This window comes from Clarias gariepinus, chromosome 22 (genome assembly GCF_024256425.1).
Source record: "Clarias gariepinus isolate MV-2021 ecotype Netherlands chromosome 22, CGAR_prim_01v2, whole genome shotgun sequence".
NCBI lineage: Eukaryota > Metazoa > Chordata > Actinopteri > Siluriformes > Clariidae > Clarias > Clarias gariepinus.
In genome coordinates, this window is record NC_071121.1 from 4,467,872 (window position 1) to 4,485,347 (window position 17,476).

At 36.6% G+C, this 17,476-nt stretch overlaps 1 protein-coding gene across 2 annotated transcripts in view; it reads right to left on the reverse strand.

The window, feature by feature from the left end:
* Positions 1-17,476, reverse strand: part of cpne9 (copine family member IX) — a 78,305-nt gene that overhangs the window by 46,090 nt on the left and 14,739 nt on the right. Inside the window, exons 3-7 of one of the 2 annotated variants that reach the window (XM_053483150.1) lie at positions 13,411-13,457; positions 5,747-5,850; positions 3,306-3,345; positions 3,186-3,188; positions 2,746-2,822 (exon numbers count right to left, since the gene is read on the reverse strand). In XM_053483150.1, the coding sequence (XP_053339125.1) occupies positions 2,746-2,822; positions 3,186-3,188; positions 3,306-3,345; positions 5,747-5,850; positions 13,411-13,457 (271 nt within the window). Of the gene's footprint in view, positions 1-2,745; positions 2,823-2,928; positions 3,140-3,185; positions 3,189-3,305; positions 3,346-5,746; positions 5,851-13,410; positions 13,458-17,476 lie in introns of those variants that run through there. The other variant, XM_053483149.1, reaches the window with a different exon arrangement.

Sequence of the window (17,476 nt, forward strand, 5' to 3'; positions counted from 1 at the left end):
TTCCAAATTGCCCTTAGTATGCGAATATGTGTGAGTGTGTGTATGTTTGTGTGCCCTGTGATAGATTGGCACCCCGTCCAAGGTGTACCCCACCTCGTGCCACAACGTCCTTCCCCAGCCCCCACCCCCCACCCCCAACCCTGTATACAGAATAAAGCCATATAGACAAGAGGAGATAAGATGAGACGAGACGTTATTAAAAGAATGTACACAAACACACTCTAAGCTAGCCAAAACAAACCCATAAATAAAGACAAACAAATCCCAGCATTCAGCTTTACCAATAAAAAAAGAGGTCCGATCCAAAACCAACGTCCTAGCTAACGGAAGGTTTATCACTTACTTATTTTTATTACTAATATTATGTATTATTAAATATTCTACTGGCATAGAAGTAAGTCCAGACAACATCTTTACTATTTTAAGTGGGCGTCACTAAATGCAAATGATCTGAGGTCCATTAGCGTCGGGCATTCTGGTGCCTTTCTATCATGTGCAGCATTATATTCTTTCTTTTTTCTTTGGGATTTTTCAGATTTTTTTCCCACTAATTTTTTTGTAGTCAATTCCTACCCATCATTAGGGCACTCCCACATCAAGGCTTTAACAATCAATCAAGGCCGGGCTGAAGACTATCACATGTTTCTTCTGAACCATGTGACACCAGTCAACCATATCTTTTCGAATTGCTCACTCATGCACTCAATAACACACTGGGAGAACAGCATTATCTGCTCGTTCCACATGCATGAGCTCACAGATGCCCGTGATTGATGTGAGAGCACTAGAGGGTCTCCCATCCCATCCCTCTTCTCCCCTTCCCCTCGGCTCTCTCCAGGGATTCGAACTTGCGATCTCCGGATGATAGGGCAAGCTTGTTACTGCTAAACCACTTAGGCGCCTAAGCAGTGGATTTTTGGAGGGAATGGGACATGACGCAGATTGGTCGGACAAGGTGAGCCTTCGGGTGATTGGTGTATATAAGGCTTTAAATGCATAATTACAGAATAAGATTTAAGTCACTGATATATTATATTATATTATATTATATTATATTATATTATATTATATTATATTATATTATATTATATTATGTGAAAGAGGTAAGTGGTAAAAGGATGTGGCAAAAAAGTTTCTACCAGAACATTTTCTACAATCATAAAAAAAATAAACTCTCTTTACAGTTAATTCTTGTAGTTTCTCCAATAATAAACACGTCAGACATTTCTCCATTTCTTCGGTGCGGTGTAGAGGAGAGGGACAGCTGTAACAGGCATGTTGGCCGCGCTTTATATAACCAGTGAAATTCCACGGTTACTCAGTGCCATCCTCACACATCTCTCTCTGTGTTTTTCACATCTGCCAAAGCTGTGCAGTCTAAGCATAGAGCCGCTGGGTGGACGGGCATGATAAGGCATACACACACACACACTAACACACACACACAACAAAAATGATCTGTGAAAGCCCAAAGAGGTTTGGAATCTGTCTGTCTGCCGTGTTTGTTTAGAAAAATAGAATAATCCGTCACGCCTTATTTAAGCCTGTTTTTTTTTTAAAGGAGGTCATTCAAAGGTCATTTACATTGTCCAGAACTGGGTCATGAATAAAATAATAGTGAAGCAAACTGAACCATTTTCTTCTTATTAAATGCAATCATAATGTCGAGGCGTAGATGTTGGATAATCTTTCGCGTAGTTTGCAAACAGGCCAAAAAAAAAAAACGATCTTAATTACATGTGGATATTCAGTGATACACAAATGAAATGTGCTGATGTGGTTTAGGGCACAGGGTGAATTCCTGCTTTTAATAAAACACAAATATATAGATAAACATTTGGTCTCTAAGCACAACTACACTTATTCTGTGTAAGCAAGATAAGGAAATGTACAGTATGTACGTGCATATGTGACATTTTGGTAGTGATGATTATACCAGGTTATATTTATACAGTATATACAGAATACCAGATACTGGCTGGTATTTACGTCACTGTGAACGGGTGAGAAAATATAGCAGTTATTGACAAGTCATGAACTGTAAGGTGTCATAGGTCTTGGACAGTTCTTGTTATTTTAACATGAGTTTGGGATGGTTTGTAGGTTTCCTGGGGAATTCCTTAAGCAGGTGATTAGGAAATGTGACATCACAAAAGCTGAGCAACCAAGAACTACTGAGAATGAAAATTTTCGCAAAACAGTTTTGCGAACAATGCAGGATTGACAGATGACAGTTAAAGCAGTGAATATGAACATTTTTGGGGGGGGTTTTGGGCAGGACTATTAGACTTGATTCTCTAGGCGAATTGAAAATGCAATATGTAAAAAATAAATGAAATGAAATAAAATAATTAGTTTAAATACTTAAAATTGTTTAAGTTTCATAATTGGCTTGTTTCAGACACATTATCACACACAGACGGGTAAATTCCCTGCGATTATGGAAAGCCATTAGTGCCAAAATTTAGGGTCATTTGGTTAATTTGAGCTAAAAAAAATTATAATGCGTTAAAATTCCTAGATTAATCACATGCATTAACACTTTAATATTGACTACCTTTAATAAAAAATATTTATGCATGTGTCTCATCCTGTCAGTATTAAAACCATATGATTTGGTACGTCTTCTGATATAAAATTCAGACAATAAAATCTTATTTCTTTGTTTGTTGGAATGTATGGCATACACAGTATTTTTTTCTAATGTTAAAATAAAACCCTGCTGAGTTCCAGAATAAAACTTACGACAGCGGTCTCTCCAGACGAGCGCCGGATGAGCCAATGATCTCTCCCAGGGTGCAGAAAGTCTGTCCCAGGAAGGACTGAGAAAGACATGTACTCATCAGTTACACAGTAATGTGGGTCACCGAGAATACACAGTGGCAGCGATGTCTAGACCGTATCAGCATTCTTATAACAAGCACTCACCTCACAGAGTTAAAACACAGATGATGCCTAACTGACGCAACCTAAAAGCAATGGATTTGATGAGTCGATGACAGTGAAGGCATAAAAAAAGAATCACGTGACGAGGCGGAGCAAAGGGACCGTCTCTGAAACGGACCTTTATGTCTCTGCTTCGACAACAGGAGACGTGTTTGTTTGATGGGGAGAAAACATGGCGAGTTGAATGAGAAGGGCAAAGATTACAATAATGTACATAATATAACATTTACATGACTTACTTTCTGGTGTCCACATGTCCAGAAGAGCAGAAAGAAAAAGAAATCAGAGTAATAACACCAAAAACTACTGAGTGATGAGTTATACTGAAGAGTCAACGTCTTATAACCGTGCTTGCTTACATGCTTCGAAATGTTTGAACTTCTGGAGTCCACATTGTATCTGTAACAAGAAAAAGGATGTTGTTTAGTCCAAGAAAAACAGTTACACACACACACACACACACACACGCACACACACACACACACATTGCAGCACTACAGAATAGAAGCAAACAATGAAATAACAACAAAAACACATTTGGTCTTTAACTCAAGGGTCAACAAGTGTTAAGGTAGGTGTTGTACGAGGAGAAAAACTGAGACAAAAAGTAATTTAACCCGTTCAGACCTACATTACAGACTTTCTGCTTCTACATTTTTTTTAAGTTTAAAATGTTTTACAGTATCTTAGAAATCCTGATATTTACAGAACACTTCCTTTTAAAGTAGATTCAATAAAACTGTGCATATTACACTGAAAAAATAAATATATAAATTCATGCATCAATATATTTAAATTATGCACAGGCTTTTCACTTAAGTAAGAATTCTTTATATTATAATACAGTACGTTGAACAAAATATAATCATTTGAATAATAATTTATGTCAACCATTTATAGGAAATCCATTGAAAAACTTCCAAATTCAACATTTCAAAATTTCAAGACTTTGTCCAAGACCTTAATTATTATTGTTATTATTATTATTATTATTATTTTTTGATTAGTTCAAAATTTTTCATTGTTGTCAATTTTTGCGTTTCAAATCAAGGTCAGTCAAATCCAAGTTACTACAGTATGTTTGGTTCTTCACCTAATATGTTTTTTTTTAATAACACAAAATTTATGTAAAAATATGCATTAACATAAATTATACAAAATATGCAGTAATATAAAAAAACATAAACTTAAAAGCACATTTATTTAAAGATATAAATGTGCAAAAAATACAAACACTTATTTGCTTCAAATGTGTTTTACTGATACTTTAATTTACCAAATATGATGTTCACCAGATTATGAGTTTAATTTAATAAATAAAATTATTGACAAACTTAACTGTAGTAACATTGATATCAATATGTTAAGCTTTACAATACTACAGTATAATCACTTTTTTAAGTGTAGCATCTCTGTGAACTCCTACAGTAACTTGAACCTTTAGGGCTAAAAGACACAATGTGCCAATAAAATAGAGCATTGATGTGTCTCAAACTTAATAATTAAGGTCAGTCTTTAAAGAAACACCTAATAGTGCTGCTCTGCGCTGTGTCGAAGTAAAATGGCTCACCATGCATGCACACACACACACACACACATGCAGGATGAGCAGCTCAAAAGAAAATAACCGCTTCTCTAAGCCTGACCTAAAAAAAAACGAGACAGCAGTCTAAGTGTGTATTGGAGTGGGGTAAGTCTGAGCTGGTGGTGTGTGTCAGTGGCTGGGAGTCGCTGCGCTCTTATCAGTCGTGTTTCAAACAAGAACTCAATGGAAGATTCTCCAGAGCCGGCTAGCCTGGCAACACCGCATTCCAGCGGGCCGGCGAGTTGTAAACTGTTATAGTCTTAAACTTTAAATTATAAACTATATTATTAGTTTGAAACAGCTGGTTCCTGCATAGATTTTATGTTAAAATAAGTGATAAATTTATTAGCTGTGCTTAAAGGAATGCAGATGATATAATTCTATATATTATATATTATATAATAATATTAATATTCTAATATCATTATTTCATCTCATGAAGAGGCAATAGTTTATACGATTTATTACAAGTATTTGTTTATTAATAAAATTATTCACATGGTTGCTTAACTTGACACTTTTTAATGTGGGAAATTCTTTATTTGTAAAATAAATATTTTTTATGATAAAATGCTTGAATTAAAGGCTGAAAGTTAAAAAATCATATTATTTAATGGCAAGTTTAGAAAAATGATTAATCATCCAACCAGAAAATTATCGCTACAGTTTAACAGATTAACAGTGAAAAAATAATGGTTAGACTAAATGGGAAAACATATTAATAACAATAATCGATAGGTTCATCAATAATAATAATAATAATAATAATAATAGGGTGCAGCCCTATAGTTATACAATATGTATCATTTTATTTATAAACATATATTTTTATACTGTATATTACATACTGTATAGAATACACATTTAGCTAATTCATATATACCGTATTTTACAATATCTACAAAAAGAAAATTACAATCCAATTGATCATGATATCAATATTATATCGTCTGTTTGTTATAAAATATATATTTATTCACAAATAGAATAAAACAAATTTAAGATCTAAAATGCAAAAGTTAAAATGTCTAGAATGAATTATCATCATCTTAAAACATAGATCAATTTGACTGTATTCAATTCTCACACTGTCCATTAAACATTTACAGTTTTTACTGTGAATATTTCATATACAGGAAAACTATATTGTTGAGAATTTATTGCCTACCCGTTATAAGAAAATAATAAAATGTAATGCAAATATCTACAACTCACACATCAAATCGGAGATTCTGCTTTTCCTCAAAAAAGTAGTCCAGGACAAACTTCCTTACAAAGTCAGGATTCAGAGTGTTTTCGATCACTTCGGTCCTGCCAAACTTAAAAAAAGAAACAAAAGGACATATAATATAATAAATAAGCATACACCAAAATGCTACATATTTGGATACATTTGGATACAAATATAAGTAATGTAAGCTATGAACATAAAAACACTGTATAGTCTATTCTGAGTATGTTGAATAGCTAAGGCTGTTTAAAGGGGTGTTTAAGTTGATTTTGACCCTGTAGTTTGTATCCATCTCCATCCATCTCCATTTCTATACCACTTCACCCTGTATGAGGTGTTAGGAAAGGCCTGGTACACACTCTGTATACTCTGGATAGGATGCCAACCCATTACAGGACACAAGCACATACACACACAAACACACACATACTCACACACACACTAATCAGATTATGATGCACAATGCTATGCAAATGTCTTGATCCACCCCGCATTTCTTCATATTAAATGCAATAAAATGTTTGGTTATATTAAAAACAAAACTAGAACACATGTCTTACTGTAACATGCTGCAAAGTGCATAAAAAAATAGCTTGTTTAACAACCTCAGCAGCGACCTCATTTTCCCGCTCGTCTGTTCCACCCACTCAGCATTCAGCATCAGCAGTATTCCAAACCCCCAGCCTAATCATCTGTCATCATCTGTACCTGTTTCTCACTGGTTCATGCCTCATGTTGGATAATTTTTTCACACTTGACTGAATTATAAATCACTGTGTGGCGTAGCAAACTAAAAACATTCATCTGAAATTGCTCAGGCACAGTAAACAGATTGGACTATAAATGAGGACCAAAAGGAAGCCTGGAGAATGATTTCCTAAGCTAACGTTAAAAATACATAAATCTCTGGACTGGGGAAGAAAACCAGGACGTGAAATCCGAACCGTGGAGGTGGAGGGCAACAGTGACACTGTGCCTCCTACAGTATATTAACAGCATACATTTTTTTAAAGTGTGTGTGTTTGTACACAAATTGCGTAAATGACTTTGAGGATGATGATGATATTTTTGTCGTATCACCCACTTCCACATGACGTTCTGAGTTAATGGCCTTTCTTCTTGGAGCCAGCATCCCCGACCAGCAGATTGTGCTCAGCGTGAGACAGGAAGCTGAATAGACTCTCGCAGTGATGGTGTGGCAGCTGGCTGCCATCACACGTCCAGCAGATCCTCGCTGCTTTTCTCTGATAACCCACAGCAACGAGCTATTGATTCTTCACGCCGCCCACATCCTCGTTTCCACACTTAACACACGTAATCCCACCTATTACTTCGCTATCCACCCTATCTGTTACCAGCTTTCCGAAAGAGGTCTAGGGATCACTGACATCTATGGCCTTCTAATCTTGGACACAAGTCGATTTTAAAGCACTGGGGCTGATAATAAATAACGTAAGTAGAACAGAAACGACATTTTGGCCTTTAAGACTGCATAGAATTTAAAGTTCAATACAGTTCAGGCTTGCTGCTCAGGGATACGTGCACAGATTTGGTCTTGGCGTGTAATCCGTCTGCCAAAATCCTGCAACTCCCTGCAATGGATGTTGTGCTGTTGTGAACAAAGGTGCAAAGTATGAATACTTTATGATTCCTCCTGGAAAATCTCTGTCGAGTGCACTGACAGATACGCTGGCTGTGGCTTCCAATCCCTGTAGACAGTCTTGCTTTCCTTTTCTTTTCTTTCCTTCTCTCTTTTTTCCCCTTCTCCATTCTGCCTTTTTAGGACAAGCGTCCGATTTTAAAAGAGAAACTGTGAAATTGGGAAGGATGTGCAAGCGTACTCAGGTGCAACCCTGCATTCATTGAAAGTGAAATTATGTTTTATTTAACAAACTCAGACGAGACGGCAATCTGGGTCGAAAGGAGGGCGTCAGCAAGAAAGAGAATTAAGCAGCAGACCGAGGCGAATCCTGAAATCACGAATGCTCCAGCAGACAGCCGCTATAATGACGGGAAGAATAATGAAAGAATGGCTCTTTTTTTAAACCATAATCCTTTGCACCAATCACTGGCTTTTACCAAACCATTTAATAATGTCCAAGCCACCAATTCACCACTAAATTATTTTTAACGACGTAACTATAATTATATTTCTTCACCAGTGATTGCAAGGCAAAACCCACAAGGCCTGCAAGTTAGTCAAGCAAGCAGAGTTCGCCAAGTTCCCTTTTTTGAAAAGTGCAAGAGTCTGAGTTAAGCCCTTTTCTTTGAGGTAAAGCAGAGTACAAATCCTCAAGTCACGTAAGGAGATTTAAACCTATACTCCATCTCTTCAAATCAACTCTGCCCCATCAGCCATATTCTGCTTCAGAGGACTCCACCAACTGGGGGAAATAATAAAACGCTTGTATTTGACGCTAAGTGCCACATTTTAGATAGCCAGCCAGACAGCCAGACAGCCAGACAGACAGACAGACAGACAGATAGATAGATGGGTAGGTAGGTAGGTAGGTACAGTAGGTTTGTAGGCAGGTAACCAGATTATTGATCCCAAAGAAAAATTTTACTTATGATGATTAGACAAAATATGCAGGTCAAACACTTACAGTAAGAAAACATTTTTATATAATAAATTTTTAAATGGTGGCAAATCACAAATCTGAATTCTAAGTACCTCAATTGGAATCAAAAGCAATTTTGTGAAACACCCCATGGAGAAATCCCTTAAGACAAAGTAATTTGATCATGTAAAATATAGATGCTCTCACTTATCGATCGGCGACATTGCCTTTAAATTTCTGTCCGTTAGAGACTAACCATCAAGCTATAAAAAATTCTAAAAAAACAGGTTTTATTTAATTGGTCTCAGGAGACTGAGATAGATGTACTGTAGCTCAGTGGGGAAGGTGTTGGACTAATGATTGGAAGGTCCCGGGTTCACACTCGATCACCACCAAACTGTTGGACCTCTGAGCAAGGCCCTTAACCCTCAACTGCTCGTACAGTATGTATAATGAAATACTGTAAATGTAAGTCGCTCTGGATTAGAGTGCCTGCCACGTGGCGTAAATGTAATTGTGTTTTCCAAAATTTCATGGTTCTTTAACAAAATATGTGCAAAAAGAAGAATCATACAAAATAAAAAAATCTAAATAGTCAACCTTTTTCATAAAGCACAAATTCTTTTTAGCAAGAAGGCTCCTTATAGGAAATAAAAAATTCAATATGGTACAGACAGGTAAATTTTTTGAAGAAAATGTAAGTCAGGCAAAACTCGAGCTGCTGGGCCTTTTATAATGAAGTCTACGTGATCAGTTGCCAAGGTGTACTAAAGTGGTTGCTGGGCGTGGCTTGACACCTTCACAATGATCCTGAGAGACTGAGTGGTTGCCCGAGTAAAATGAGCATGTCTATGTGATTAGCATGTTGCTAGCATTATGCAAAATACGTTGCTAGCAACCATCATTAACGTCATCGTCACTAACATGATGCTAGTGTTATTAGCATGTTGCTAGCTAGACTCTAATGTGATTAGCATGTTGCTTGAATGATGCTAACATGATTAGCATGTTGGTAACGTGATGCTAATATGATTAGCATGTTGCTAACATGATGCTAGCATGATTAGCATGTTGCTAGCATGATGTTAAGATAATTAGCATGCTGGTATAACTATATTAGCATGTCCACCCCCATGTCTATGACAATGGGATCCACAGGTAGGTTCAGTTTCATAGTACTTCCTGTTTTAATAGGAAGTACCCTCACCCTATACAGTATATACTGTAATATGCAATATTTTATAGAAATATAGAAAAAAAAACCCGGGTGTCTCTTTGGAATGCGTCTCGTGTCTGGGGATGGTTCTCTCTACCTAGAAGACGGTTCTGACCTGGACAGGTGTTGACAGCTGTTTCTCTGAGGACTTGACAGTTCGATAGTTCAGGACTGGAACTTCATACAAGTCTACCTGAGTTTTCAATAACTAGAATAACTGGACTCCATATTACCATCAATTAACATCAACTGTTATAGATGAACTGCCTGTCAACTAACACACAGTATGAATGCAGATCAATTCCTGCTCTCTGTTTCACCCAGATGAGGATGGATTCCCTATTGAGTCTGGTTCCTCTCAAGGTTTCTTCCTATTACCATCTCAGGGAGTTTTTCCTTGCCACTGTCGCGACAGGACTAAACACTAAGTCACTGTGCTCTTGACTGATGGTAGGACATTTTTGCATAATTAAGTCATCAGTACAAGTCCCTGTGAATGAATTGGAAAAACCCTAAAGTATCAGAACAAGTGCATGGGTCAGGGGAAGCTCAGTGGTTAAGGCACTGGACTAGTGATTGGAAGCAATACCAAGTTGCCACTGTTGCCCTTGGCTTGCTCACCAGGGACAAACTGACCATTTTGATTCATACAAATTCAAATTCCATACAAACGTAAATAATTCTTTTGATTGTGTAAAGCTGCTTTGGGAGAATGGCAATTGTTAAAAGCGCTATACAAATAAAATTGAATTTAATTGAAATATAATACATATTATATATATATACAATAATATTCTCCAGGAGTACAACTTATACCCTCTTGCGGGGTATGTTCTGACACAGCTTGCAAGCCTTTTTTAATGTGGTAATTTTTTTATTTCTAATAAATTCTCTGCGCTAGAATCCATCACAGTCTATGGGATTTTTTTTCTTAGAAAAGTCATAGCACCCCATTCCCGAATAAGCCGCACGATTTGACCCCTCTTTTATGGGTCTACGACAAACGGTACGGGAATAGTTTATAAAAGTTAGTAAGTATGAAAGAATTGAAAAAAAAAAAAAATATATATATATATAATAACCCTGCAAGATAATACAAGTTAAGCTTTGCTTCGTAAGCACCACAAATTATTTTTTTCAAGATTGTTTGTGAAAACACCTAGCATTAGCAGTACCTCAATTCTGAAGAATTTATTTTATACCTTTTACTGAAAAACTATTTTGAATAACCAATATATGTTATACACTAACATAGATTTATTAGTTATTTTAATACTACGGTTTTAAAAATTCTACATTTTGCATTCTGCAGTGTAGATAAATCCAAATAAATAAAATAAGATCCAAATCAATCAATAAGGTTTTTAATTGCATAAATATGTAGTTTTACTACTTTTTAAAAAAATACAGCTAATTTACCCAGCTTTTAGGGCACTGGTGAAAGTTGGCCGATTCAGTGGTGTCCTACAGTACAGTACAGTAGCAGCTGCCTTCCAAAACCACATTTCAAACCAGTCACGGTAGCAGCAGCAAAACACATCAGATAGCGTTATGTCATCTTAAACAACACTTTGTCTCCTTATTAAATGCTTGTAAGTTATTCCGCATTTCCTCCGAACCATACGTATCTGTCGTCCTGCTGCGTAAAGTGAGCTTGAGCTTCCGCTAACGTTCTGCAACTGACTGATATCCAGTACTGTGGAGTTTTGGCAGGCAGAGGTTTGCCGCAAAATCTCCCAAGGAAAAAAATGTGTCGCAGAATAAATTGTGATGGCTCATGATATTCTCTTTTATTCCAAAACCACAGACAGCAGCTCAGACAAGCTGTGTGTGCGGTGATGAACAGGGATCCTCTGTAAACGCTACGTGACTGTGCATTTGCGCCGTTCTTTACTTCCTGAACGCAGCACCTGTGAAACGGTTCATGCGGCTTATTGTTCTGGGACATTTATTTAAAACAGAACAAGTCATGAATATTTTGAAAGTTATGTCAATTTCCACATGAAGGACGCATGGAGCCACAAAGAAATGAACAATATAAAGAAATGAATGTTGTGCTAGCAGTACCGGCGAGAATAGAAAACTGTCAGTGTCACGCTGCTTTATGAATGCATTATGGAGTTTGCTCTCCATCGGTAAACACTTTACTCTGTTTTCCCTACCAGATCTACTGTATAATACAAAGAGCTAATAAACACCATCTGATTAACTCTAGAGTGAACTTTCAGAGACAAAAACCTCAGAAGAATATTAAAATCACCATTCTGTACATCGCTAAAGAGCACTAGCAAGTAAATTTGATTTATTTATCGAACAGCAGGGCAGGAAATGTACCAGGTGGCAAAACAGCATGTGTTGAATCGGATACAATGATGCTAGAAATATGAGAAAGTATCGATTTACAAAACTCAAAAGACTCCAAAACTATGTTTGCATTTGAGGTGGTAAAATGTTGCCATTTCTCTAGAATCCTACAGGGGGTGCACTTTAAACTATTCACACCCTGGCAGGCAGCACAGCGTCCTGTGAGGCAAAAACTAATTCTGAACAACATCTGAAAACCACATTGGGATATTTAACCTGCTACTTTAATAGGAACACCTACATACACCTAGTCATTTATGCAGTTATGCAATCAGCCAGTCATGTGGCAGCAGAGCTTCACTTATTGTTCAAAGACAAGCTGGTTTATGTATGTAAGAAACAATCCGCTGATCTCATGGGATTTGGCTGCCCACAAGTGTTTCGATTTAGAGTAGGGCTGCTAATATTAACGCGGTAATGCATGTGATTAATTCTAACGCATTACTTTTTTTCCGCAAATTGATCCGATCAGGTTTGACCCTAATGGCTTCTCATATTTTCAGTGCAGTTAACCGTAGCGCTGTGTGTGATAATGGCATGTTTAACGCGGCTAAGATAACCAAGGAAACGTCACCAGGTAATGCTGAATGGCAAGTTTCATTATAAAAAGCTTCAAGACTATTTTTATAGTTTGGATAAAACCAAAAAAAAGGTGTGTGTTCAAGCTGCCTTCAAGGGGAGTAATTTTCTTACAAGCACACATTAAATGTAAAATGTGGGAGCGGCGGATCAGGCGGCTAATGCTCTAAGTTGTTGAAATTAATTTCTTAGGATCTGGGTTTGGACCCCGCCGTTGGTGAGCGGCTACACCCTATAATATCCAGCCACTGCATACATTCGAGAGATTTTAATTTAATGTTTGAGATGTTATAAGAGTGCATAATCTGGTTCCTATAACCAGTTTGTCATGCATTTCTCTATTCCAACATTGCACATTTATAATACAAGTAAATCTAAGTATTTAAAAATTTTAATTAATTATGATTAATTACAGACTATGACTGTGATTAAGTAGATTAAAATTTTTAATCGATTTAACAGCACTAATTTAGAGTTTACACAGAATGATGGGAAAAACAATAAACATCCAGTGAGCTATAGGCACTCTTTGCAACCGTGGTGAACAGAAAAGCATTTTGAAACACATAGGACACCTCAGAGTAATCGGTGGATGTGCAACAAGAGCTGGAGGCGCAACAAAAAAACAGGAATCTGAGGCTACAGTAAGCACAAAAGTAATTCACCAAAACCTGCACTGGAAAAAAAACTGTTGTGATAAAACATTGTGATAAAACAATCAAAAATTATTTTCCCTTCATTTTCAAGACTGTATCTTTCTGTATCAATTTTATTTGTATAGTGCTTTTAACAATGGTCATAGTCACAAAGCAGCTTTATCTTTCTCTATTTGATTCATTAAAAGATAACGATCTCTACACCCCAAACCTCTCACCATCTGATCCAGCTGGACTATTCAGCCAGTAACATCATATCTGCGTAGACTCACCTCTCTCCATTCTTTCGTCCCAATTCCTTGCACGTATAAGACAACAACTGCAAATAATGAAAGAGAGAAAAAACAGATATTTACTCAGACATGCACGTGAACCATGAATCCATGGTGAGAAGTTTGTATTAAGGATTAAACTCATATAAGCTGAAGAGCATGTTTATTTTTGCAGTCAAGTTCATAAAAATGCAAACAGCATTCCAGATACTCTGGCCAAAAAAGTGGACGAAATGACAAGTGGAAAAAAAAAAGAGGATGAAACGGAGTTGGGAATTGTGGCGGACATGAGAGAAACGAGAAATGGATGAGAAACAGATGGAGCGAATGAAATGCATATGATTGTGATGAAGATGAAGCTTGGAGAAAGTGCCATGCCAAGTGGCTCTAGTGTCTGGAGATAGATTGCTTAATGAAACGTGACTGACAGAAAGGAAAACTGGAAGCTCTGTTTGGCCTGACGGTGGGACACCAGGTTACAGGATGCATGCAATCAATTTCTCCAGTCCATCGGTTAGACAACAATCTCCCGCTACCTGGTTTAATCACCTCCTTAAGATGCCAGTAGTTAAATGTGCGCAGGTTTTCATTTCACAAAAAACTTTCATAATAAAAAGAGCTGAACCTTTATTAAAAGCTCATTAAAGGGCATACAGAGTCATGGCTGTTTTATTCCTCTATGCTCATCTGGTTCACTAAAAATAACCAATATGATATTAGGTATGAATATGTATATCGCCTTGGTTGCTTCATAATATTTAATACTGAGAATAAACACAGGTTTATTTTTTTAACATGCATGCATATCACATTTTTAATAATGATGATGAAAATTATATAATGTGCATCTTGTTATATGAATAACAACTGAACCTATAATAAATAAAAAGCTTTGCAGTGAACAAGACACACAATCTGCACATGTGAAAGCTACTGTCTTTATTTTACAATAGAATGCACAAGGTATATTCGCCATATTACCCCTTAAAGTCACATTTTATATTAGCTAATGTTGTAAGGCAGACACAATTATAGGTTTAGCAGTTTTAATAAATCTTTAAATGTTTTAATTCTCATATCCAAGCATTTCTTCCCATTAGTGAAATATCAAGAGAAATCAGGAAGCTTAACACTTAAATGTTCTCTCTCTCTCTCTCTCTCTCTCTATATATATATATATATATATATATATATATATATATATATGGCACCCGAGGGCCACCACACTCCATGTTTCCCAATATAATATTTATAATATTATTATAAAAGAATTGGCAGCATTGCCTCAGGCGGTTGAGACTCTGGGTTTTCTGATCAGGGGTTCAGCAGTTTAAACTCCACCACTGCTTTGACACCACTGTTGCCACCTCGGCCCCAAGATCCCAAGCTGGGTGAAAAAGATCTGTGTCAGATCATGAGGATAAATATGAAATTTTACTGTATATATCATTATTATCAGAAGATAAAGTTAAGACTGATCCATCTTTTAAAGATTATGACTACAATATTTTTAAAATCAAATAATACTAATAATACTAATTATAATTTAAAAAAATATATATTATTTTTGGTTCAGTGCATCAGATCAGGTATTGTTTTTTTAATTATTTAGTACAGTGGTACCTCTGCATATGACACCCCCCTACCCCCACCCCCGCCACAAGCTTAAGACCCTAGCTTTAATTTAACATGTATTTTTAATTAGGCTAATTACTGTAGGATAATTACTGGTTAATATAACCAGATAAGAAAAAAAAACTAAGCAGGATCTTTGAACAAAAAAACTATTTTGACACCCTGTTGTGTTTTTACCAATGAGTGTATTGGACTTTTGCTACTATTAGATGACGCTATAAAGTGCCTACTAATGAGAACAACAGGTCTAAGTTAGAAAGAATGAAGTATTGGTGCAGCGAACCCAAAAAGGAATGTTTCCATATTACTGTTTTTGTTTTTTCATTTTGTGCAACATTTAGTGAAGATGCTGCTCCATGGGTCCCAAGAATTTTAGCAAGGATGGTAACAAGAAGAAATGGGAGCCGCTTTCAGTTTGGTTTTTAAAGCAGCCGGTTCCAGGAGAAATCATTAATTAAGGTTTAGTGATGTTTAATGTACATTTATTTTATATTTTACTTTATATACATGTTTTAAATGTTTTTATATGAAAAAATATGTTTATAGTGTTGGAAATTGGGACTATTGGGAATATTTTTGGGTGGCTGGAACGGATTATCTGCATTTACATTATTTCCTATGGGAAAATGTGTTCCACTACAAAATTTTGCTGAATACCGCTGTATTTTGCTCTGAGGGATTCCGAGGCTATGTCGTCTTTCTACATTGATTTTGTTTCTGAGTTGTTGTTTTTTTTGTTTTATTTTTTTTAAAACCAGTAGTTTTTATTTTAACCAACGTCCACATCAGGTCGACATTAGCTGCTTCATTCCCCTGCTTGTTGCCGAGTTCTTCTTTACAATATACTGTACGGTATAAGTATACCTCCATTGAAGGTGAGGTAAGTATAAACTCCATAGAAGTTCATTGAAATCACAGGATCACATGTCGTGCTGTTTATGAGTTTGTGGCTTTGCATGGGTAAAGTGTTATCTTAAGTGGTGGATAAAAAGGAAACACAAAGTGCTATAACTGTATTCTGAATTTTCCTAATGCATGAAAGATGTGCATTTAATACATTTCAAAACAACATGATCTCCAACCCGTTCAATATGATTGTCTACAATCTTCTGTAGCTCAGTGTTATTTAAACAGATCGATTAAAATTGGACGAAAAAGTGTTAGCTCTCACGCAACGCATCAGTCAATGGGATTGACAAAAACACAGGGAGTAATGCACAGAGGCAAAGAAAGAAAAAAAATCAATGTATAACACTTCTAAATAACAGAATACCAATTATCATATTATAAGGATAAGCATGTGATTTCAGATGCTTGCACTAATTTGTCAGGAATCGTGTCCACTTTTAATTGATATATCCTGCCGCGGACGTGTCCTAAATACTGAGAAATCGTCACACCTCTGTTACGTTAACGACTTCATCAGAGTCCCCTTGATTCCAGATCATTTGTGACCTTCGGGTAAATCCTGTAATGTACTTTAAATAGATCAAATCAAGACAAATGACTACAACATAAAATGAGATCAGTCAGGCATTTAATTGCATTGAAGATTAGAGTGTATTATCAATAGGTAAAATAAAGAGGCTACTTTGAGACACTCAGCCAGGATCACTTTTAAATTTTCTCCTGTTTATGGGAGTCATTGATTCATGGCCTTGGTAGACTTTTAAATTACTAGAAAATGTGATAATATAATATACACTTGTCTGGCCCCTAAAAAAAAGTCACACACTTTAAGATTTTGTTTGATCGCTTTTAGGTTTCATGACATCATGTGATGGTTTAGTCAATTTATATATGAAAATGGTTCCTTATGCTCCCAGAACCCTGGAACTTTAGGGAAGAAAAGCTCCAAAGATGTGATACTCTGGTCATTCAGTACATTCAGGTGGTCAGCTGACTTCATTTTTTGTCTCATAACGTTGCTGAGTCTAGACCTGAGCACCTGAAGCAACCCCAGATCAGAACCCTGCCTCCAGACGTTTGTACAGTGGACACCCATGCATGATATGTGCATCGCTTCATGGACTTCCCTTACTACCCTGACATGCCCTTCACCCTGGAATAGGGCCAATCTGGACTCATCAGACCACATGAACTTTTCCATTGCTTCAAAGACTAATCTTTATGCTCCCTAGCAAACTGAAGCCCAAATCATATCTGCTCCCTGAGCTATGAATAAATGATTATTTTCTTCTAATTATTTTGGGGGATTTTTTCCAGATTTTCTCCATAATTTAGTCATGTCTAATTCCTCCGCATCACTAGGGGGCGGTCCCACATTAAGGCTACTACTACCACTCAGTCGGGACGGCCGAAGACTATCACATGTTTCCTCTGACCGTGACGCCAGAAGACCACATCTTTTCAAACTGCTCGCTCACGCACCGTTAGGGGTGACGTAACACACTTGGAGGACAGTGATATT